Source organism: Ptychodera flava, chromosome 11, assembly GCF_041260155.1.
Source record: "Ptychodera flava strain L36383 chromosome 11, AS_Pfla_20210202, whole genome shotgun sequence".
NCBI lineage: Eukaryota > Metazoa > Hemichordata > Enteropneusta > Ptychoderidae > Ptychodera > Ptychodera flava.
The window spans coordinates 4,066,956-4,092,042 of NC_091938.1; the positions used below are offsets into that span (position 1 = coordinate 4,066,956).

General features: G+C 36.6%; 1 protein-coding gene across 1 annotated transcript in view; it reads left to right on the top strand.

Annotated features, from left to right (window-relative positions):
- Nucleotides 1-25,040, top strand: part of LOC139143295 (DNA ligase 4-like) — a 40,987-nt gene extending 15,947 nt beyond the window's left edge. Inside the window, exons 21-26 of the mRNA XM_070713521.1 lie at nucleotides 4,426-4,604; nucleotides 5,314-5,362; nucleotides 5,921-6,082; nucleotides 20,210-20,347; nucleotides 22,633-22,742; nucleotides 23,697-25,040. Coding sequence (XP_070569622.1) covers nucleotides 4,426-4,604; nucleotides 5,314-5,362; nucleotides 5,921-6,082; nucleotides 20,210-20,347; nucleotides 22,633-22,742; nucleotides 23,697-23,841 — 783 coding nt within the window. The 3' untranslated portion in view covers nucleotides 23,842-25,040. The remainder of the gene's footprint in view (nucleotides 1-4,425; nucleotides 4,605-5,313; nucleotides 5,363-5,920; nucleotides 6,083-20,209; nucleotides 20,348-22,632; nucleotides 22,743-23,696) is intronic.
- Nucleotides 25,041-25,087: the final 47 nt, after the last annotated feature.

Genomic DNA, 25,087 nt, shown 5'->3' on the forward strand with positions numbered 1-25,087 from the left:
GAAATGAGGGGTGAGAGACAAAGGCACTCCTATTGCTGCATGTGGATGCAGCCACACCATTTCATTTACAGCATACTTATTCACTGTGTTGTGTTCAAGTTCCATATTGTACTGACTGTCATACAAGGATAACATAAGCAAATCAAATCAAATTAGAAAAGGATCAATGCTGTTGTGTGGATTTTGCTGAACATGGCTGATTTTAATATTTCGCCCTATATATTTGGTATCCAGCAAAGGCATATTTTGATGTAAAGTCAAATTAACACTACATTGCTGACAATATGTTATCGTGAACTTTTTTTTTATAAATTATAGTATAGTAGTACTTCGAACAGATTAACAATTATCGTGATGTCAACCCATAATTTTACATCACAAAGACTGTAATTCTGCCAATTTTTAGCTCCCATAGCCATATGTATATATGGCAATGGAAGCTATTCTTATAGGCTAGGGAAATGTCTGTATGTATGTATGTCTGTATGTCTGTATGTCTGTGTGTCTGTATGTCTGTATGTCTGTATGTCTGTCCGTCAACATCAAAAACTCCAAAACCGCTGCACATTTCATCTTGATATTTGGTGTGTACATGGATGATGGGCTGTAGATGAGATTTTGTTCAAATGAAGTTGTCATTGCCAAAAATATGCAAATTAGTGCCAAAAAAGGCGTTTTGGGTAAAAAATCTTCTTCTTCATAACCGCTGGTCAGACAGCTTTGATATTTGGTATACAGGTCCCTAGGGATAACCCAACTTGGATTTGTTCAAATTGTGATGAAATATGCAAATCTGTATTTTTAAGGAATTTTTTTGTCATTTTTGGTCAAAAATTTATTTCATCAAAACCGCTTGTCTGACAGCTTTGATATTTGGTATACAGGTCCCTAGGGATAACCCAACTTGGATTTGTTCAAATTGTAATGAAATAAGCAAATCTGTATTTTTAAGGAATTTTTTTGTCATTTTTGGTCAAAAATTTATTTCATCAAAACCGCTTGTCTGACAGCTTTGATATTTGGTATACAGGTCCCTAGGGATAACCCAACTTGGATTTGTTCAAATTGTAATGAAATAAACAAATCTGTATTTTTAAGGAATTTTTTTGTCATTTTGGTCAAAAATTTATTTCATCAAAACCACTTGTCTGACAGCTTTGATATTTGGTATACAGGTCCCTAGGGATAACCCAACTTGGATTTGTTCAAATTGTAATGAAATAAGCAAATCTGTATTTTTAAGGAATTTTTTGTCATTTTTGGTCAAAAATTTATTTCATCAAAACCGCTCGTCTGACAGCTTTGATATTTGGTATACAGGTCCCTAGGGATAACCCAACTTGGATTTGTTCAAATTGTGATGAAATAAGCAAATCTGTATTTTTAAGGAATTTTTTTGTCATTTTTGGTCAAAAATTTATTTCATCAAAACCGCTCGTCTGACAGCTTTGATATTTGGTATACAGGTTCCTACAGATAAACTAAATATGATATACAGAATATATGATGAAATCTGCAATTTTATATTTTTGGTGCAATTTTTGCCATTTTTGGTCAAAAAATGTGTTTCTCAAAAACTACTTGTCTGATGCCTTTGATATTTGGTATACAGGTTCCTGGGGGTTCTCTTAGTGTGATATAGTGAAATTTGATGAAATCTTCAATTTTTGTATTTTTTGGTCAGTTTTTGCCGTTTTTGGTCAAAATATTTGTTTCTCAAAAGTTACTCATGTGATAGCTTTGATATTTGGTATACATTTTTATACATAATTATGAGGAAATCATCATTTTGTATTTTTGCAGCTAATTTTGCCATTTTAGGTCAGGCCATCCTGAAATGAGCTATCAAAGATCTCAACCTTCTTCATCAATACATATGTCACAAAACGTTGCTCTCTACATAACACAGCAGAGCTCTGTCGACCATTGGGTCGCTTGTTAGCTCCCATAGCCATATGTATATATGTTTACAAGTTTACATTTTATTGAAAATCTCAATAGCCACTGAGCAGATTAGATGAAAAATTAGCATGTAAGCACTTTGGGCTGACCTGAAATGATTGTGCACATCTTGGGTCAGTATCTTGGACTTGCTATTTTTCATGAATTTTTTTGTAATTTTCTCCCATTTTTGGTCAAAAAATCTTCTTCTCTGAAACCACAAGTCTGATTGATTTGAAACTTGGTATGGAAGTGCATAGGAGTGACCTTTCCCAAATCTGGGCAAATCGTGGTGAACTTTGCATATTTGCATTGTTTGGCTATTTTTTTCATTTTTGATCAAAAATTTTTTTTTAACTCTGAAACCACACGTCCGATTGAGTTGAAACTTAGTATAGAGGTTTTTACGGGTGACGTCAGTAAGATTTGATCAAATTCTGGTGAAATTTGCATAATTTTATTTTATTGGGGGATTTGTTTCTATTTGTGATAAAATCTTTTAGCTTGATTTTAGCTTGTTTTGATAACTATATGGGAGCGACCAGTGACATTGTCACTATTTTTTTTGTTTTTCAGTCATTTTATAAATTTTGCACTGCACAAGATGATTGAACAAATTGCAATGTTTGAATTTGTAAACTCAAAGCATAAAAATCCTTTGGTCACAGATCAAATTATTTTTTGAAAAGAAATTTACTCTTTAACACTTTTAGCATATACCGTACTCGTCCAAGTATAAGCCCCCAGTTCGGCAACACAAAACGACGGCAAAACTAGGGGAGGGGCTTATACTCGAGCAACCCCATGTTATCTGGCATGGACGCTTAATTTATGCTAATTTTATGCACGATTTTTTTCAACACCACTCGATCTTTCTATCGCTTTCAAATCGACTTACACATCCAAAGAAATTGATTGTACAATCTCTGAATACAGAAGTGACATTTTGGTGAAATTTCAGCGTCGAAAAAAAACCCAAACTTGAAACAAAGACAATGTGTATGCAGCTGATCAACAGTAATGTGAACAGGCATGCATTGCCTACACGGAAAGGCAACTCAATATTCCAGTATCAAACTGTCTACATCTTGTGAAAACAACAACATAGCAGTGAAAATTGTAATAGTCACCAGGAAATGTCTTCACAAATGAAAGGATAATTGCTTCAAACAAAAGAAACTGCATGTTTCGAGATGTTTGAGCATGAAAACATCGTGGCCGTGAATGAAAATAAACAATGGCAGACGTGAGTGGGACTTTTCTATTTAGGCGACGGGGGTGAGCAGGGTCAAAGAATCAAGATAGTACTGGAAAAACGTGTCATTTTCCTTACGATGCTGTCAAGGGAACTCCAGTTTCCCATTGTTTTAACATCTTTTAATAGTTTCTTTATTATCTAAAAGTATTTTTAAAAAGTTAAATGACCAAATATACTCTCCTAACCTTTCTGTATTTGAGTTACACTAGGGTAGGGGCTTATACACGGATGTAATGCATTTTCTAAAATCCTCTGAAATCAGTAGGGGGCTTATACACGAACAGGGCTTATACTCGGACGAGTACGGTATTCTTTACGCGGTCATGTATTTCAAGGAAAATATGCCTATCAAAAACAGTAATTTCTTCACTTTCAATTATTTTCAACACTATGACAATTATCAGCCATGAGGTTATACAAACACAAGACCAGATAAGCGTTTTTCATCATTTCCACATGACTCTTTGGAAAATCCATTAAAAACAGTTAAAAGTGACTTAAAATGATCACTTGGTTACAGATGCCAGGTTGTGTATTTCACATGCACTCAGGTCAGTAGGGAAGTGCGTCATTACTATTTTGGACTGTTAATTCTTATTTCTGAATTATTTAACTTTTTTTCCACATTGAACTATCTTTAGGCAGTTTATACTGTAGCTTAGAATTTTTTTGATTGATGTATTTAATCATCTTTTGGGTTCTTTGGGTCCATATCCCACCTCATGCCCCTACATTGTCAACTATTTACCAACAACTCCATGCCAACAACCAATTACCTGACCTGGCCACACATTAGAGAAGGTACAGCGTCATTGACGGTATTCAAATTTTTTACATGAAAACAGTGTCTGATGTCAAATAAGTTATCATTTGTCAATCATTCATCAAATTAATGTTCCAAATGACCAATTGGTAAATAGGACAATAGGTGACAAATAAGCAGAAAATGGTTTCAAACAATGATTGATATGTGATACTATTTTCTCTGCGCTCTACAGAGGAATAACCTTGAATCTTCTCATTTCAGATCTGTTTTGATATTTCAATCGCAAATTTATTGGATCCAGGATAAAACTTTCAGGTATAACCAGAAAGGGAAATTATATCACACATGGTATATTGATGAAAACCATCCTTATCATAAATATAAGTTCAGGAGAAATCAGATGAAGTTTTTTGTGAGAAGCATCATGGATTCAAGTCATCTTGTGCTTTCTTTTCAACAGGTTTCCAAAATGTTTGAAGGTAGAGAGCTGTGTGTGGTAAACGGTCCACCAGGTCACTCCAAAAGCACTCTTGAAAAGAAGATCGTAGAGCATGGCGGGGAGATTGTACAGAATCCAGGGTCAGAGACATACTGTGTCCTGGCTGATAGAGTTGCTGTTAGAGTCCAAAATATCATCAGGTACAGTGACTGCCACTGAGATCATCATGCATTCTATGGATGTGTTGGTTATTGAGATGTATCGGTTGTTGACACAAAACTGAATGGCATTCTTGTCATGATTAGTTACGACTGACTGTCAGACTCAACAAAAATGTATCAGATGCGTGATAACATGGTCCCTCCATGGACCATGTTAAATACTAAACCGATAATGCATAAAAATATGCCAACCATCCAAAAAAGAAATTTTGTTGCCGGAAAAAAATGTGTTGTTTTTTGTGAGAGGACAAATGTGTGTCGGATATTAAATACATAATTGTTTGTTAATTGTTCATAAAATGTGCACCAAATGGCCAATAAGACAGTTGCCTTGCCAGGACTATTCACAATTTCTTACTGGACAACTGCTGCTGGACAAGTAATAAAAGATTCCTGCCCCATCTCATATCTCCCATCTGCTCCTAGTATTTCTTGACTGTAACGATATGTTAGACTTATCAAAATTCTAAATCTTTCTTTTTCAAATTGCTGAATTTCAAGTGTAAACTTTTGAATCATATTTTGGTTTAGTCAATAACTACCTATTCCAATAAAGATTGTTCTTAAAAGCAACAGAATAATGTGAAATTTTGCTCAAAAAAGGATCATATCTTGAAGTGGTTCAGTAAACTTAAAAAGCATAGACTTTGTCACAGGATGTAAATTCTGCATTATCATTTGGTTACAGATGTAATGAGTATGATGTTGTCAAGGTTACCTGGTTACTAGACTGTCTGGTAAGTATTATTTATCCTTTTCTTCATCACTTATGCCATCAGTCCACTGTACCAAAGATTGCATTGCAGAATTCGCCATCTGTTGTATGGTTTGAAAATGTGGCTAAATTTGAACACATAGACAAGTTTCAATATTGTCAGGAAGATTGGAACTGATAGTATTATCTTCTATTTTTGGAAAAAATTGAGTTGAATATGAGCGCGAGGAAAATGTCTGAATCAAAATTTTGGTCAACAAATAGATGCAAGAATGTTTGAAGATCAAAAAATCTACCAGTCTTTTTAATACAGTGATTTTTGTTTGTTCAAGAAGATACTAGTATCATAATAACAAACAGAATACCATGATAACATGAACAGAAAAGCAGCATCCTGTGAACTGTGGACCGTGCCGTAACACTTTGTTATATATAATACCATATTTTTTATGACCGAAAAAGATATTAAACTCACCATCAGCCATTTATAAAGATACATAAACTCATTGGTTTGCTTCTTCAACCAATAACTGCCTGAAATGGGGTACTCAAACGTTTACTTTCATTATCCTATTCACAGGAAAAAGGTCGTTTCTTGCCATGGTTACCATCTCATATGATACATCTATCACCTGACACGGCTGAAGAGTTTGCACTGGAGTATGATCGCCATGGTGACAGTTACACAGAAGATGTCACCATACCAAAACTTACAGAGATATTTCAGAAGGTTGAAGAACAGGTGTGTTTTCCATTAAATGTATTATGAATCAAGATATTAGGCGCTTTAAATAAAATTCTTTGTTTGCCGTCCACGTGCTGGTAGGTTTTCAGAGAAAATTAAGAAAACAAACACAACACTAACACTATTAAAATAAAAATATTATTTTTCCAAAAGAAAACAAATAAAAATTGAGTTTATGTTGATGCACTTGTATTTTTTGTCTGTGTTTGTTTTTTCCCTGGCTGGCTCGTAGGGTTTTCAAAAATCCAAGGATGGCAAACAAAGAATTTTATTTAAATGGCCTTACTTGTGAAAACGTGAGGTGATTTCTCTGTAATACTAGTTTTACCTCGCCTTTCAACACTTCTCACATAGAGACATATGGTTTCATGCTTATCATAATCCTAGGTATGGTTCATCATTGAACTTTTACCTTTTAGCGGTATCAATCTCTTTCCTGTGAATATTGTGTCAAGAATTAGGATTATAAAATGGCACAGAGCTAGTTATGCTATCTTGCCATGCTCTCATTATTTTCCAACAAGAAAAGAAGATAACTTTTACTTACATTTATAGCGTACAGAACATCCCTGTGAAATTGTTCATCATGTACTTCATTGAAGATATGAAAATTTCGTATGTTTTAACAAAAAAATCAATATTATCCCACAAGGACGAACGATCACCAAAATACCAGCATTTTGGTTGTAGAATCTGTCTATGTTTGATTTCCTTTTACATCCAACAAATATATCATGTGCATCATTATCTGGCAGATTCCCTGCATATTCAGTGACAGTGTTTGATACACACATGAACTCCATTGATATTTTGAGTACTATTGGGGTTTGGGGAGTGTCATCTTTGTCTGCTGGCTGAGCTGTTTCATCCTCTGATGTCTTCCTCCTTTCTTGTTCGTGTTCAAATGCTGTCATGCATCTTGCAATACTTAGATGCGTGTTGATATTTACCACCGGTCACTGGTGACATAACACAACACTGTAGTACATTCGGCATGAATGCAGTACACTTGATGCTCAGTTTGGGAGTAGAACACATCAGCCAGGATAATTTCTCATTGCCGTCAATGGATACATAACCCTCTTCACAGCCTGGTGTATCAGACACATGAGATATCCACTTCAAAGTGAAATAAAAATTATCGTAAGTTATTTGTGACATCAGTCATCAAGCTAAATGCTGAGGTTGCTCGTTTATACGTTTATGTTTTCAGCTTCAGGTTCAGTCCTCCATCGAATTCTTTATGTACTGTTATGAATCTGTAAAATTAAGAAAGAGATCCAACAGAAGCAAGTAGGATCTTTTTCTTATAGTACAACCCATATGCCACCAAGTGAGAAGGACATGCAATTTGATATATCCTTTGTGAAATAGATTATTCTTTCTGTATTTATCACCTGCAGTTCACCGTTTCACTATCAGAAATTGGTTATTTGAATCGTGTCCTGCACAATAAAGACACAACACAGTTATGCTGATTATAGTAACTGCTATAATTGTAGCATGCCCAGCACTACACAGCCAACACGACAGAAAAAGCCGGCGCATGGCCCATGGACTACAATTATCGCAGCTATTGCTGTAGATGTGTAAACATTTTATGAATTGACAAAATATCTTTCTGTAACAGGAGATAAATTGTGTATTATATCATACCAGTATATTGATGGCGCAACTGCAGCGATCCATTGGTCAAGACGCGAAAAGAACCATGGTATATTGTCAATATACCACGGCTGGCACACGCGCGAGCTCTCGGCAAGAGCAAAAATCCATTTTGGACGTTCTATGCAAGAATTTCAATATACTGTTATGATATAATAGCAATAAATCACACCCAGCGACGGTATACCATTCGATTTTGACCAGTTCACTTCATATATGCACTCGCTGTCGTTCTTGCATATATGTTGTGAACTGGTCAAAATCTCATGGTATACCATCGCTGGATGTGCTTTATTGCTTAAATATGTAATAAACACATTTTCTTGTTCACTGAGAATTGTCACAAAAATGTGCCACTGTAACGCCTAAAAACACAAAGAAATGGTTTTGATAAATCACAGGGGCTTGAAAGGGCAGCAAGTGACCTTTGAAAGGTGGGTCATGTCACCTATAACTGATAACAGCGATACAAGCAGATCTCAATATTGAATGTCGTGCAAGGTGTGCATATTGCGTTAGTATGTGATGGTAAGAATAAACAAGCAGTGCGTGCATAGGACAAGTAAGGGCAATGGTCACAATGTGCCATGTGGGGAATGGCCTGGATCCGGATTGTTAGAATTGGTAGTTGTTCTGGCTTTTAATGACGTCATGCATATTTTTTTGCCTAACACTGGCTAAGTATTTGCATATTTTGTGAAGACACTTGGTGCATTTTATTTGCTTTTAACATAGGTACCTACAAAGTTCCTGACACATTTTCATAACAAGAAAAACATGCCGACATATTGCGGTATATGTAAGAAGTATGAATGTCAACCATCCATAGCACTGCAGAGCATTATGAGAAATAAATGATATTGTCTACTGTTCCAACTAGTTTTTGTTGCCTTAGACTGTATACAATGAAAACACACTCAGTATTTTACAATGAATAATTACCTCTTTCATCCTATCCTTGATGCTGTCGTAAAAATGGATAAACAACTCTTTTGCTTCTTAAGTGAAGGTCTGGAAGGTCTTTGGTTCCTCATGTCTTGTCATTTTTTCAATAGTATGTCTCCTAAGTTAAGCAGGTCTTCCTGTGAGAGTTGAAGTTCATTGAAGTTTTTTTTGCCGCTTAGAACATATAATGCCTAAATGCCGGTCATTAAACCCGTCGAAGTCATTGACATTGAGCATAGCGATGACTATGGTGTGCTGCAGGAATCCTGAAATAGACAGAATGACACAATGAAATGCTGTTCTGTTACACTTCTTATGAGGCAAACTACCCATAAATAGCTATTGTACTCATTCGTACGTGATTAAAATGACATACACCTGTCTCAAGCCCTGTTAGATTAGTATTCAAAAATACAACATACCTGTATAATTCAAATAGGTCTGTTCCATTGTGGAGCTTCTGCTTGCTTTGCTGGATCGGTTCCAACTGTGCCCTCCGTTTAGGCTGAGGAAAATTTTCCTATCACAACGGGATCCGCCAGACTGGTGCTCAAGCTGATCGTACAATGCAGCGATTTCATCATACAGCAAAACACATCCCGGTTGTTGTTCTCGGTCTGCTTATGTAACTTTATAGTGAAGGTAAATTGGCTGTTGGTTGTGTGCAGAATAGGTTTGTCCTCAATGTTGCTGACATCACAAGTTTCCTCTCTGCTGGATTCATTTTAGAGTCAAACGGTCTTCTTCATCGACCTTGCTTACCACTCTTTCGACATGCTGGACAGCTTCTATAATAAGCCTCATTGCTGCTGACTTCCTTTCACCTTTCCTTGCTGATGATGGCTGGCGGTGCCCACATTGGTGTTAGGCAAATATGGGATTGAGTGTGCATCATTGCTACTGCAGCTGTAGAAGTATGAATGTAAACCATCCATAACACTGCAGAGCATTATGAGAAATAAATATTATCATCTACTGTTCCAACTAGTTTTTGTTGCCTAAGACAAATTGTATATGATGAAAACACACTCAGTATTTTACAATGAATAATTACTTCTTCCATCCTATCCTCAATGCTGTCGTTAAACTGGATAAACAACTCTTTTGCGTCTTTGCTTATAGTGTATGTCTTAGGTCCCTCATGCCCTCGTCATATTTTCAATAGTATGTCGCCTAAGTCTTCCGATGGTGGCTTAAGTTCGTTGAAGTGGGTTTTCTGCTGCTTAGGACATGTATTGCCTAAATGCCGGTCATTAAGCCCATTGAAGTTGTCGACATTGAGCATGGTGATGGCTATGGTGGGCTGCAGGAATCCTGAAATAGACAGAATGACACAATGAAATGAAATAGACAGAATGACACAATGAAATGCTGTTCTGTTACACTTCTTATGAGGCAAACTACCTGTAAATGTACTCATTTGTATGTGATTAAAATGACATACACTTGTCTCAAGCCCTGTTAGCTTAGTATTCAAAAAACAACAAAACATATCTGTATAATTCAATGGGTCTCTTCCGCTTGCTTTGCCGAATCGGTTCCAACTGTGCCTTCTGTTGAGGCTGAGGAAATTTTCCTATCACACTGGGATCCACCAGACCGGTGCTCAAGCTGATCATACAATGCAGAAATTTCATCATATAGCAAAACACATCCCCCGATGTTGTTCTCCACAGGGCTCGACATAAGCGCTTGCCCACTAGTAGGTAAAATACTTGAAATCTACACAGAGGTTTTTGACCAAAATTTCTCCTTGGTTGTGAAAGTAGAAAGACCTATGGAAAAAGTAACGAGTTAGAGTCAAAATGGCCGGTGTACAGTGATATGTACTTTTGGGAGGGACATTCTGCCAACTTTCCAAAATGGCCGCCTATTGATATGCAAATTAGTTACAAAAAACATGTATAGTGCTAAATAATCATAACACCTGGGAGAACCAATTGTACAAAAAATTTGCAAATGTGATACTAAATGACTAAGAAAATTAGGAAATTAACATTTCACAGCCCCATAATTGATAAAATTTAGAAAAAAAACGGAAAAACCTAATTTTTTTGGAAAAAACAATGGATTTGTGACACAATTAGATTTTTGATACAAATTTGAGGTGTTTTTAAAACGGCACCTTTCCAAAAAAAGACTCACAAAATGCAGCATATAGGTAAGTTCATTGCAGAATCTCATTATCACAATCAGGGATGTGTTTGGGTTACAAAGGTTTCCCTGTATTAGTTTAACATAATTATACCATGTTTCTTACCTAAACAATTATTTCAAGATCACCTTCAGCAAGATCGTCCTACAGTTTGTAAGTGTAAACTATGGCTGATCCATCTTCAGACTTGTCATTGTCATATGTAATGTTGTACCACACTTTGTATGAAGGCACCTGAAAGAAAAAAGATAGTGATTATAGTATCATCCAAACACACACACACACACACTTTCCTACAACACACAATGATTTTCAAATGACAGAAGTTTTATCTTTGGATTATGACATCAATATTTATGTTCTGTGTATCAATCACACATTGTTGCCGTCTACCTAAAGATTTCAAAATGTCTTCAGTTTGTCAAGACAGCCTGTATCTAATACCTGGCAAATGCAGTATCTTGCAGTTTTATGGCCTCAAAAATCAATGTCGTGTTAATACACAGAACAAAAATGTTTATTACATTCACTCAAAGTTACAGCAAGTCTGCCTTTACAAATTGGGTGAAATGATTACCGTGTAATTTTAAGTGCTGCTGTATTACATGTATATGTGTGCAATACACATAATGGGAAGAAAAAATGTGTGAAATGTGTCATTATGTGCATGTGTTACTTACCTTTATTACATGATTTATGGGTTATTGCATGTCACATTTAGTATACAACTTATATCACTGTTTTATAATCATTTTACCAAAATGATTAGACCACGTACAGAACAACACACTTTTCCAGTGTACCATGTATGTACATCTAGCTCATCTTTTAAACCTATGTTTAACTCGCTTTCCTACCAGGATGTCTGAGCCATCAGGTGGTGTTGCTGTTATACCTGCTTCTTCAATCAGGATTGTGAGGTTTGTCGCAAGTTCTTCAATAGTCAGATTGATTCATTTATTTGGTTGAGTACATGTAGGTGCTTGTTTTCTGAAATTGTATATCTTGGGGGTCTTTGATGATTGTTTTAGCATGTTCTTTTGGAATCTCAGTTGAGCTTTTATGGCTTCTACTTTGGTAGATTTATTTGGCAGCGATGATAGGTGGACGTCTACTTGCTGTGGTGTTTGCCAGAGGTCATAATAAACTATATCCTGGGTCTGTTTTTCCATAGCTTGTAAGTGGTTGTGTTCAGCTTGTTGACGTTTCTGAAAGAGTTCCTGTTGTCCGGCTGTACGGATTGTGTGGATCTCATTTTCTCTTTCATGAAATTTTTGCCATTCCTCTTTAACTCCTCGCCTGGCCTTGATGACTATTTCTTCCAAGTCTTTCGGACTTTTATTTTGTAGCCATTGGTCTGTGCAATTTATTGTAAACATGAGATACGATTCAGATGCAAGTGTGGTTATGTTTGGTTTCACTGATAAGAGATGGTCGAAGTAGGCAAACATCCGTTCTGGTTCTTTGTTATGTTTGTCGACGCTTTTCATTGCTGTAGCCATGCTTTCGGACATGTCGGTATACTTGCCAAGTGGAAGGAAATCTTTGAAATGACGCTTAACAAGATTGGCTAGGGCTGGTATGATGATGGTGAGTATAACTGTGGCTTGTGTATCATACTCAGATGGCTGAAGGAGGCTGTGCAGAATTGCATCATCCTTGACTAGGACAGTGTTGAACAGTTGACGTTTACCTTGGATGAATTCTTCTAAATCTGTGGAAATTTCCCACAAATAAAAGTAAAGCTGAGTATAGTATGTGTCAACTTCAGAAATGGCAATGTGTGAATCTTCGATGGTGTGCCAAAGTGGTGGCGATAAAGAATGGTGTGTTGAGGTCATGGTGAACTGAAACTAACAGTCTATTTCCTTCTGTGCCTGCTTTGTCCAAATATTCTCTCATCTTGGTCTTGAGGAAGAAGATGTGTCCAACATTTGCAAACAGTATATTGAACCGGTTTCCTCGGAACGGGGAAAGTGGAAGAGAATGCATCTGATTGTCTTGTAGGAAGTCATGCATGGAAAGCAAAACAAGATGTACCACACTGTGCGGCATGCAGCCGATGTCATCTTGTAGTTAGCGTTGAAGTGAGGAAGTAAGTTTGCAAACATCACGCTCATGAATGATATTGGCACCCGGTATTGGCATTGCTTTCACATTTTATCATCTCCTCTCCTGGCAAAGGCTTTGCAGGATGTGCGGATTAATCTGAGTGTGCCAGGTTCATTCGGATGATGGTACTGTGTGATAGCTGTTGGGATGTTGTTGTTGAAATGACCCTTTTCCGCTTGAAGGAACGCTTTCTGGCTGACGTCTGCCATGTGCACCAATGTGTGGAGACCATAGAAAAAGTTATTTAATTTGTTTACTGCAGATTGGCTTGCTTCATCAAGGTTTTCATAGTTGGGAATGACATTTGGTAACACTGATAATCTTCAAGAAGTTGGTTGAATTTTGTTTCTGTTGAGACACGGTCACTCATGGTGTTTTGGATGTTGCAGAGAATTTGCTGTGATGTGGTACTGGCTGTTGAATTGGCTACCTGGTCTATATCGTCAAGGATGAGTTTGAGGGTGTGGAGTGTGTGTTGTGCTGACTTGGTGGCAAGGTCCCGTAGGTCGAGTACATGGTAAATTCCCTGGTCATTGCGAGCTGCATATGCACCATACTGTTTTCCATATTTGGAGGATTCATCTGTATGTAATGTAGTGTGTGATTTTGTGCTGAAGTCTTGGGCTAATTGCTGATATGCAATGAGTGTCCGTTCTATATTCCGCTTGTTGACAGTTGATGGTGATGGAGTTTGGTTTGGTGTTTTGCCAACAAGTTTCAGGCAGGCTTCGATAACGGCGCCGACATGTTTGGCGGGCACATGATTTTGAAGTAAGGAGTATACACACACACGTGTATTTCTGCATGGAATCCGTGTGTTGACTCATCAAATAGGGTGGCAATGTCGCTATTGGCTTTTTCAACACCTCATTTTCTTCTTCTAGGTCTTTGATAGTCTGCTTTAATCGGTCTAATTCTGCTTTTGCAAGTTTCTCTCCATCATGGCATGGCTTATGCCGCATTCAAAAAAAGTGGTGAGGGGGGGGGCTGGAGGAATTCAGGGGGGGATTCGAAATTTTTTGGGGTAGTCGAGGGGGGGGACTTGAAAGTTTTGCTCTGCCTATAGGGGGGGGGACCTGAAAATATTTTGACTCCCAACATTTTGATGTCATCCAATGGTTCTAATGTTAGTAACAATTAAACAAAATCTAGAACCGTTTTGTCATATTTTATGTCTTTAATCTCGAAAAAGTCTAAAAATGTAAAAATGCCATTAAATTTTCGTAGAACAAGTTTGCCTTGTAATGGGGCAGGAGCTACAACTGTTGATAATTTTTCAATATTTCTATGCAATGTATCAAACACAGTTTCTTGGTGTCTCTCTACAGCATGCTGATGAAAAACACAATATTCAGTTTGTCAACAAAGCCTGTTTGTCTAAATATTGGTGATAATTGAATGATGCAAATGCACGGTACACGTAGGCTGTGTTGGCAAGCTGAATACTGGATAGCTCAACATTCTGTAGGGAGTAGAACAAGAACACAATTGTATAAACTGAACAAAAATATTGTCAAAATAAAAAGCTAATACAACTACTGCCCTGCTACTACAAACTGGCAGTGACAGTGATACATGTAGCTCTGACTCTGATGTAGTTTAAGAAGAGTTTCGGTCATAGGACACTCAATTGACAGTGAAACATACATCTACTTGTACACAAGATCCAGCCAGACAGCAACACATAGAAGACTAGGGGACTAACAGTTACCATGGATTTTTGAATTCTGGCATATGAGAACAATCAGGCAAATATTAGAGAAAAAGATGGGGTCACCATACTTGATCTTATACAAATGTACGATGAAAAGTCAGTTTTTCTAAAATCACTTAAAATCAATATATAAACCATTCATTTCAAGTTCATGCAGTGAATGAAATTTTCACATCTCATTGTACCAATAACACAAAAGTAAAACTTTGAACAGTAAAGACTCTAATTTAAATGGAAAAATGTGTGACTAAATGGAATCTTTTATTTTTTATCAAATTTGCCATTATTACACCCAAAATTTCTGAGATTAAAACCTTAATTTCATGGAATATTTTAACCCTCCAGTATTGTCAATTTTGTAAAACATTTTATAAGTGGCATCTAAGTTGTATATGTCTTGTACTTTTGAGAAAAAAATTTTCGGTAGGTCACTGTGCTCATTTTTTCACAATTTGGTTAAACGTAGCTAGGAATACACAATTTTCATACTCTCTCATGATTGTCATTTTGTGTGCTTTTCAGCTGGTGCCATTGAACTGGCCAGAGTTGGATAAACTCAAGTGGGCTTAGACTGAGAAATCCAAAAAGTTCACTGATGCATTTAAAAATGAATCAATTTAAGAACTTGCCCTAGGTATATGTTGAACATTTGCGTGCAGAACGACACATTACATGTTTTTTTTACTCTGCGTGCATTCCTAATAAATATGCGGCTACATGGTAATTTTTTTTTGGGGGGGGGGACTTGAAAATTTTTGAGGGTATTGAGGGGGGGGACTTGAAAATTTTTGAGGGTATCGAGGGGGGATCTGAAAAAAAATAAGATTTCAATCGCGATTCCTCCAGCCCCCCCTAACCATTTTTTTTGAACGCGGCCTTACCTTCTGTTTTTGCATATTTTTTTCTCCAATAATCTTCTCGGGACGGTGGGGAAGAGGCCTAATTTACTCAACTTTTGTATAAAGATTATACATGTATTACTCAAAGGATTTACAAACCATAGCAGTAGTTACGAGCAAAGTGACAGATATGGTTGCGTTAGTTGAAAACAGTGCTTTGAATACTTACCAAAGGTCAACACTTTTCACCATACGTAACATTCACTAACATATCACACAGGCAAAACTTTTAGTCAATACTATGGTGAAACATGAACTTGGCAGGAAAAGGGTTAAGGTTAAGAGGCAAACATAATGCAATTTAAAGGCCCGATAGCTGTATCTTTTAGCATTATTTTTGTGATTTTACTTCCAAACTAAAACAAGTTCATGGGAATGTACTCATTGAGGGGTGTTTATACAGGTAGAATAAACTGTCCACTGGGACTACATGTGCAATTTTGAGCAAGATAAATAATAAATGTTTGCCCAAACATAAAATGGCGCCCTCATGCAAATAAAGCAAAAACACAGTACGCAGTGCACATATGCATTGGAATCTTCACAGAAACAACAGAGTAGTCCAATATAATGCATAGTGCTAAATGTTTTCCACTGGGATACCATATGCTGTTTTCTTTGTAATATTACCAATTTTTAAAAATGGCGGAAAATCAAAATAACGCTTAAAATTTAAATTTACTTGTCCCGCTATATCCTTTAAATCTTTAGAATTTAAAGAAAACCAGAGAAAATAGAAAGCCTTTTTCAGGTTGACAAATTTCAAGAGTTACAGCTACAGGGGCTTTAAGGTAAAGAAACAAAGTGGTTTGAATACTTACCAAAATATTTAACACTTTACACAGTGGATTCAGCTATAGGTTTCAACACTCCCTGAAGAGTCCACACAGTACACTTATTAGCTTCTTGATCCTGAAAGTGAACAACGACAAGAAATACAGCAGTGTTCAGACGATTTCATCTTCTAATTTGTACCTGCTCAGGGTTTCACAAACTGAAGTACAATTGACAGGATGACAGGAGGTGTACAAATTCATTATGCAAATATGTGTCACACCTCATGCAGGTAAGTGTCAAAAGAATGGTTTGGCGCTCATTCCCTGGAGCACAAAAAAATCTACTGCTGCCGTCAACAAGATGATCGTTTACATATAACTGTCTGTCATTATTACGCTACTTATAAAGATGGCAGCTTCCTTGTGCGATGTTCATTTGTTAGAGTCATATTTTAAATCCAGTTGCGCTGGGAGGAGGAGGGGGGAGGGGGTAAAAGCTCATTTCGTTTTGTGTGCGTCAAAAATCGCATAAGGATTTTCTATTGATTTCAAGGTGTGATTTTCCAGCGAGAACACAAAACTACCTTCGCGTTCATCGAGAACAATGATCACAAAATACAGAGACAGAAAAGACAACGAAAAGACATGAATGTGAAATAAAAACTATGTTTTTTTCAACGTGAAACATGTATGTGAAACACATTTTCCTACGTGTGAAATACATTAAAATGTTCTGTCTTAAAAAGTGAAACGCATTAAGTGGAGGGTTATTAAATGTGCCCTACCGTGTATCTTTTCATGGGCGTGGGGATCGGAGAGATGCGTGTGGGTTTGTCAGAAACGGCATCATAATACGAAATTGATTACGCATAAGAACTTTCGTTTTGAGGGGGGAGGGAGGGGGTTTCAAGTAAAACGAAGGAATTACGTTTCTTGTGCGTCAGCTTTTATTATCGACGGCCCCTTACTGGGTTCAAAAACCTTTGCGACAAAAAGTAGGAGGATGTAAGGTCATATACACAACATTTGGCTTTGCTTGAGCAGGACTAGTAGATTTCATTTAGGACTACTAAAAATGAACTGCTACCAGTCCTTCGGGCAAGTGGATGATTTGACCTTGTGTCGAGCTCTGCTCCATCTGCTTATGTAACTTAGTGAAGGTAAATTGGCTGTTGGTTGTGTGCAGAATAGGTTTGTCCTCAATGTTGCTGACATCGCAAGTTTCATCTCTGCAGGATTCATTTTAAAGTCAAACGGTCTTCTTCATCGACCTTACTTACCACTCTTTCCACATACTGGACAGCTTCTATAATAAGCCGCATTGCTGCTGGCTTCTTTTCACCTTTCCTTGCTGCAACGATGTTCCAGATGATCGCTGGCGGTGCCCACATTGGTGTTAAGCGAATACGGGTTTGAGTGTGCATCATTGCTACTGCAGTGGTAATGAGCAGAAAGCAGTACCTCAAACCCCCTTGTATAACCACTTACCCTACCTTGAATGTCTTAAGTCATGTCCACCCAGCATGGGGCCCAAAAATACAACTATGAAAATTTCACCACAATTTAAACAAATCTAAATAAAGTCACCATAAAGAACCTGAATACCAAGTTTCAACCAAATCTGGCCTATGGTTACAGAGGTTTAGCAATTTGCTGGATTTTCCCTTTTTTTACCGCATTTCCATACTTTTGACATTAACATGTTCATGTGAACAAACATCTCCACCCCTGTGTGCACCTGTATACCAAATACCAAGATTATAGGTGCTGTAGTTTTAGAGTTTTTGATCTGGATATACATTCATACATACATACATACATACATACACACAGACATACAAAAGAGATGCAAATGAGACTGATTTACCAAATAAGGTAAGCACTCTTTGGTATACCGGTATATACATAAACCAATGTGAGCTAAAAAAGGAAAGATAAGGGTGGCGTTGGGACTGCTATTTGATGTAAATGATCAGCGTTGTGACGTCAGAGTGTACCAACCATGACCAAACTAAGGGCGTGGCCTAAGTTTAGCGAATTGACCCCGAATCGACCCTGCGCATAGAAATATGAAAAAATAGCACTCGCGCATACTTTTATGTAGAAATTTTGTTGCGAGTGTAGCAATATTGTCACCCGGAAGCTAAATAGCTCAGCAGTACAGGTTGATTTCACCAGACCTTTAACCCTTTCACCACCATGGTTTGTCCCAAATCCATTGTTTTCTATGGTAAAGTTGGACCTGTATACAGGGAACTGGGGGTGAAACCTTTAAACCACGATGTGGACAGACATACATCTGCATACACATACATACATACATACATACATACATACATACGTACCGTATTCGTCCGATTGTAAAACCCAAGATCAGCAACATAATAAATAGAGGTCTTATAATTAAGGGGTCTTATAATCGAGCCACCCCATGTTTTCCACCAATTTATGCTAATTTATTCATGTCAATTCAGCATAACTCTCGACCTTCACATACTCTTTGTCAGAATGTACAAAAGCTTACCTGGGCAAGATCTGATGAACTATTCTCGAAAACTCACAAAAGTCAAACATACATGTGATTGAATACATGTACATTGACAGGCAACCATTCCTACAGAGATAAAAAAATCAAAGCGATCTAGCGATGATTTCCCAACCTAACTGAGATGCCCTCTTTATCGCTTTTCAAAAGTCTACTGCTGAAATAATCTCTGGCTAACCAAATGATGATGTGGTGAAATTAAAGCTTGAAACAATCCTTGAAAGTCGGAGAAAATTCAAAACAGAAAGTCGATCATGTATTACCTGATTGGCATAAGTTAACATGGTGTATACATGCATTTGCTGCAAGTAAAAACAACCAACCTTTCTGTGAATCTAAGTCAGTGTCAGGTAAAAAAATTACTTGGCAATGAATTTCTTGGTTGTCAACGGTAAGAATTCATCCACAGTGAAAAACTGTTAGCTTCAAACAATAATCCCTTGGATAAAATGGCAGCACACATTTGGATCAGCATGCAGCCCAGTTGGGTAGCCATTGGACTATTCTATTATTTGGAGCAGGGGCCACAGAAGGTTACCAACGGAAGGTTACAGAAATAAAAGTACCGTATGGAAAAAAAATAAGTTTTGCCTGTTGTCCATTATAGGAATGTCAATCTCAAATTATTGAGCATCTTTAGTGATTTTCTTCAATGGTCAAAAAGGAAATTTCAACCATTAAATAATTTAAACACCATGCTCATGCTTACACACCCTGCACAACTAGTAGTATTTCCATTACAGCTCTTCATAGGCTAAAACACAGACCAGACCACACAACCTTGAGCGTGTCAATTGGAAATCTGATACAACTACCGTGGTTCGATTAATGTGCAAGTTAAGGCTCTTGGAAATCTTTAGTTGGTCAGTTAGCAACTAATTATGTAATCTTTGAAGTCATACTATCATCAATTTTCGAGTTGTGTGATTTTTTGGCCTTTTAAACTTACCAGGGAGGAGTCTTATACAGGGATATATAGCAAAATCCTTTAAAAGTGGTGGAGGGTCTTATACTTGAGTATTATACTCCTTATAATCAAACGAGTGCGTTACATTAATACATGTACATACATACACATACAGAGGCCACCGACTTACCATACAAGCTCTGTTTGGTATATATCAAATGTGAGCTAAAAATGCAAAAAGATACAGCTTATGGGCTGTAATGTCCCTGCAGAAGAGGATATGGCTGTATTCAACTGATAGATTGTGAAACATAAACTCAAGAGAGAGAACAATGAATGATTTGACTTTTCCACAAACATACAACTTTATTGTATATAGCTTTCATGTGTTTTCATCCATATGCAGGATAACATAGCTAGAATGACATCAGAGGACATCGCTGAAATAGAATACAAGTATTTCCCCAGTGAATCACCACTTGGCATATTCAGACTGTGTACTGTGTATATGGATTCCAATGAAGTCGTCAATCAACAAGAAACTGTAAGTTGTGTTTAATAACTTGCACAGCACTGTAAATTTCCCATAATTCATTATTATTTGTATCCTCGGAGATTCCCCAGAGAAGTCTACCAGGTCTCCCATGCGTAGACAAATTCATAGACTAATTGTAAAAATTCTGAAAACATACTTTTAAGAACACCATTCTTCTCAATTTTTATTTTAAATGATTTGGAAAATTATGCAAGATTGAGAGAGGAGATAGCATAAAAGTTTTCACTGATTGTGTCTTCAGCCATACAGAATAATGTGATGGAAAGTAGGGAGACTAGTTGCACCTGTTTTTTGAAACAAAAAGATATTGATTTTTTCGACTGGAAATGACAAAAGAAATTCTCATTCTAAGTTTTCTCAGAGAATGACCTCTTCAGTTCATCATAACTTGCTGCCTAAAAGCATGGCATTTGTTGTACCTACAGAATGTTACTTTTATGGTTGTTTAATGGTTATTTGAAAACTTTCACCTAAATATTTAAACGTACTTTTACTAAATATTATTTAAAAATTATTATGATGCTGCATATTATTGTTTATATGCAGAAATGAAAAAGTTATAAGAAAAGTAACCTTCACCAAGGATACAAATCAAAGAGCATTGTGGGTAATTTATCACTGCGGGCCCAATGGCCCTCCATTTTGTTTCGTATTAGCGTGTCACTTTTTCGCCACACATACGTCGTGTACGCGTACAGTGAGTCAAATCCGCCTTTGATGCTATGTATTAAATTTCCCTGAATTTCCACGCTACACAGCTTAATATTGATGGAAGAGTTGTAGATTCAATTTCCTCATATGTTGACCTTTTCATTATGATATTTTGGCAGTAATTTCATGAAGGAATTATGAAAATACATATCCGATAATTATTCATATGAAAAAATAGGTGAAAACACAGTCAACAGCCAAACGATCGTTAACTTATCATTTCATAAAAATAAGAGGGAAACTCTAAAAAGTGAAATGATAGAGTTTTAGTTAACCTGTTAAGATGTGCTATGTCAAATATCATAAGAAATTACAGCAAAATGAAAAAGTTAAACAAACGGGTATTTTCAGATATATTTTTCATTTTACGACGCGGCGAATAAGCTCGATTTCCCATGGAAAACAATGGCGTCTAATATACCGAACAGATTGCACACTTCTCGTCGGTTCAAATTCCTCAATTTTGAACGAATAATGATGAAAATTGACATCGTGATCCTTTGATTAATATACAAAATTCCTATCGTTTTAGATTTTTGAATTTCTTCACGAAAATTGTTTTATTTGAATTTTATTTATTCTGATCACTGAAATATACTGTTGCCGTCAATAATTTGGTGAGCTGACGGCGTTTACACATGCAGAACACAGGCCTTAAATTGACGCATTTTAACCAGTATGCGTCTCGTAAGGTGTACAGACCAAATGCATGTCATGTTGTTGTAATTTATACCAAATTTTGGCGAAAATCAACGATGAAAATTCCAGTAAATTTGAAAAATAACACAGAACGGAGGCGAACGGGCGCAGACTCTCCGCTGTAATCGTGCAGTGAACGTTATCGATCGATATTCTTTTATCGAAAATTGATACTATGTTGTCGTGCTCACTGGCAGGTCATTCCCAGCTCACAATGGCGCCAAACTTGCAAAGAGCGCCAAAATGTGCTGAAACATGAACGCATCGCCAAAACTGTAAAAAAGTGTCGACGATTCAATCTAAGTACTAGAAACCAACCGATACGTTCATTTTATGCTATCTTAGTCAATATATACGGGTTGTGTAGACATATTAATGATTTGACCTCGACACATGAGCCCAGATTTCGATCGATATTCTATTGAAAATAAATTGATACAATGTTCGCTGTCATCACTAGCAACCGGCCGAAAGCGCTCTCAGGTAGAATATATGCTTCGCGGAATACGAAATATTCAGGCATACGTTCGTCCCGCAGTGTATTGTACTGTGACATGCTTCATATGGTGTTTCCTCGTTTGATTGTATAGTGTTATGAGGATGAACATGCAATAGTGCTAATCACAAATGACATCATTCTTCTTTTATTAATATGCAAAAATAAATATTTGTCTGCATTTTCCGCAAGAACAATGAAAATAAAACCTGCAATGTTGCAAAGGATACTAAAGGTCACACAAATTCATGACTCAGACTACAAAAGTTACAGCTACTAGCCCCTTAATTTTGGAACTAGCCTATAGGTGACATAAAGTCAGAAATTCTCTGTTCTAATAAAGCAATAAATTTTCCGTTTGTTTCAGGGTATCAAGGATAGTCCCCTTGATTTGGTCAGTTTAGAATTACGATTTTATGGTGCTGCAATTGCTGCTGAACTACACGATGGTGTTACTCATGTTGTCTGTGACAGCAAGTAAGTTTTTCATTCTCGAGTACAATGGTTTCCAGATTTTAACCAAAGTGATGCCACAACTCAATTTGTTTGTAACCTTTTAGGACTTCTGTGGAGGAAATTTAGGATAAAGTATTACATCTGCAATACTTAAATGTATATCTGACCCCTGAAGTGAGATATCACTCCAGCGTTTGAAATACTTTGGTGGACACTGCACTATGCATGTTCATGTTGCATTGGTGATGAAAGCACCAAGCATGGTGCTTTTTCCCATGTCTCAAAATACATTAAGTTGATGAAGCCCTAAACTGCAACTTCCGCCACTAGTTTTGTCTGTTTTTGTAAAAATTCACATGAGTTATAAGTGGTGAAAATGGCTTTTCCGAAAGCAACCCCAAAGCTAACGCATATGTAAAAATTAGCCCTTGTGAACTTCCCCTTTAAGATATAAATTGAGCTGGAATCACCTGGAGTATTTGCTGAAAAGACAAGACTATGGTCTGTGTTATGTGTATGATGTTTTCAATATATGCATACTAAAAAACAAACACATTCATATCAAACATTCTGTGGAAGACATACTATTGAGGCAGATGTGATTGATGCCTTCCATGATAAATAAAAAGGTGAAACATACTCTAAAAGATAATTTTGAATGTTACCTTTCTGTACATTTTGTAAAACAGCATAGCATGAACTGATAATTCTCAAATCTGGCCAATTTTGCTTTGTAAGGGTAACCTACATGTACCACACAATATGGTCATCAGCATTGCATACAAAGCAAAATCTCTGTTCTGTCAACTCATGAATGTTCTATCACATGCAATGGAACAAGGCTAACACATGGAAACTACGAGGAATTTTTGTAATTTCCTCAAAGAGTTCATGAAATATTGTGCATACCAATGGTTGTAATATTTTTATCTCAGTTAAAACATCTGTGGAATACATGTTTTTGTTTGTTTTCAGAGACTTGAGTCGAATCAAAGATCTCAATATCATCAACAGAGGGCGACTTAAGAAATTCCACACTGTTACCGAAAAATGGGTTTATGACTGTATGGAGGCTGGTAGCGTCCGAAGAGAACTTCCATATGAACCAAAAATAGTCTAAACCAATGAAGTGTCAGTTGATCATGATATCGTGGTTACTGACATTAAAAACATTGGAACAACAATATTTCTCCAACTAACCAACTTAGTTATTCTTTGCAGTCCAAAGTACTCAAAGTGCAGTTATGGCCAGAAAGTCTTTGTTTCATAACTTTGAAATTACAAACATTGGAAATCGAGTGGAGGAGTTGAGCTGTACACAGAAGTCAAAGCACATTTTGGCAACAGTGTACATATGATTCAAGTGAAGTATTGCAACCAGTGTTTTATTGTGCTTTATAATACATCATCTATCCTCATTTTAAATGGCATCCAGCAGGGATTGAAAGATTCGTATTCAAAAAAGGTGATTCATATCATGATAAGCGAAATTGAAATGACTCGTGTTAAAAATGGAAGAACTTTATTGCCAAACAAAATTATTGTTCTGTTATATAGTATTTCCAGAACATTATGTGAATATTTCACAAAATTAGACCCAGCCAGAGTGGAGTTAAAGTTTTTTGAAATGTTGAAATCGGGTGATTTGCATAAATTCACACTTCTTTTCTCACCCAACTTACTACTGCTTGTCATGCTAAAAGGTGAACACATGTACTATTTTATGAAAACTGAATGAATCTCTGCAAATAAGTGATTTTGGATAAATACACTGTATCCTGTGCAACACCACCTGAAACAGAAGTAGTTTTGACTGTTTAAATGTTCTTGATTAATTTTTATGGAGTTTTACCGGTTCTTGATAACTTTGTTAAATTGTACTTCTCTGTATTTCTTTTAGATCCTATTACATTAATCTTTGAATGAAAAGGCAATCTTACATCAAATTCTAACAATTACATTCTGAAGCGTGCAAATTATTGAACTATTAGGTTTCAATAATTACTCCCAACACTATTAAAGAGACAAGAGAACTAGGGAATTGGAAAATGCCATGCAGTAAGACAAATATTCAATTTTTAAATCTGCAAATTACCAGTATGAAATTTTCAGCTGTGATTTCCTATACGTACAAAATGAATGGAACTATGGGGATCAGTCTTGATTAATCGTCTAGTCTGTTTATGTGTTTGTATAGCATGTGTTTTGTAATACGTACATGTATATGGCCCTTTTTTGTACTTCATTGTGTATTTAACAGTCAGTGTTTTATATTTTAGCTTTCCTCATGTGAATAATGAAATAAAGATACTTTTTTCAAGTTTACACTGTTTGTGTACCATGTCAAGCTTCCATAAGCTAGATTT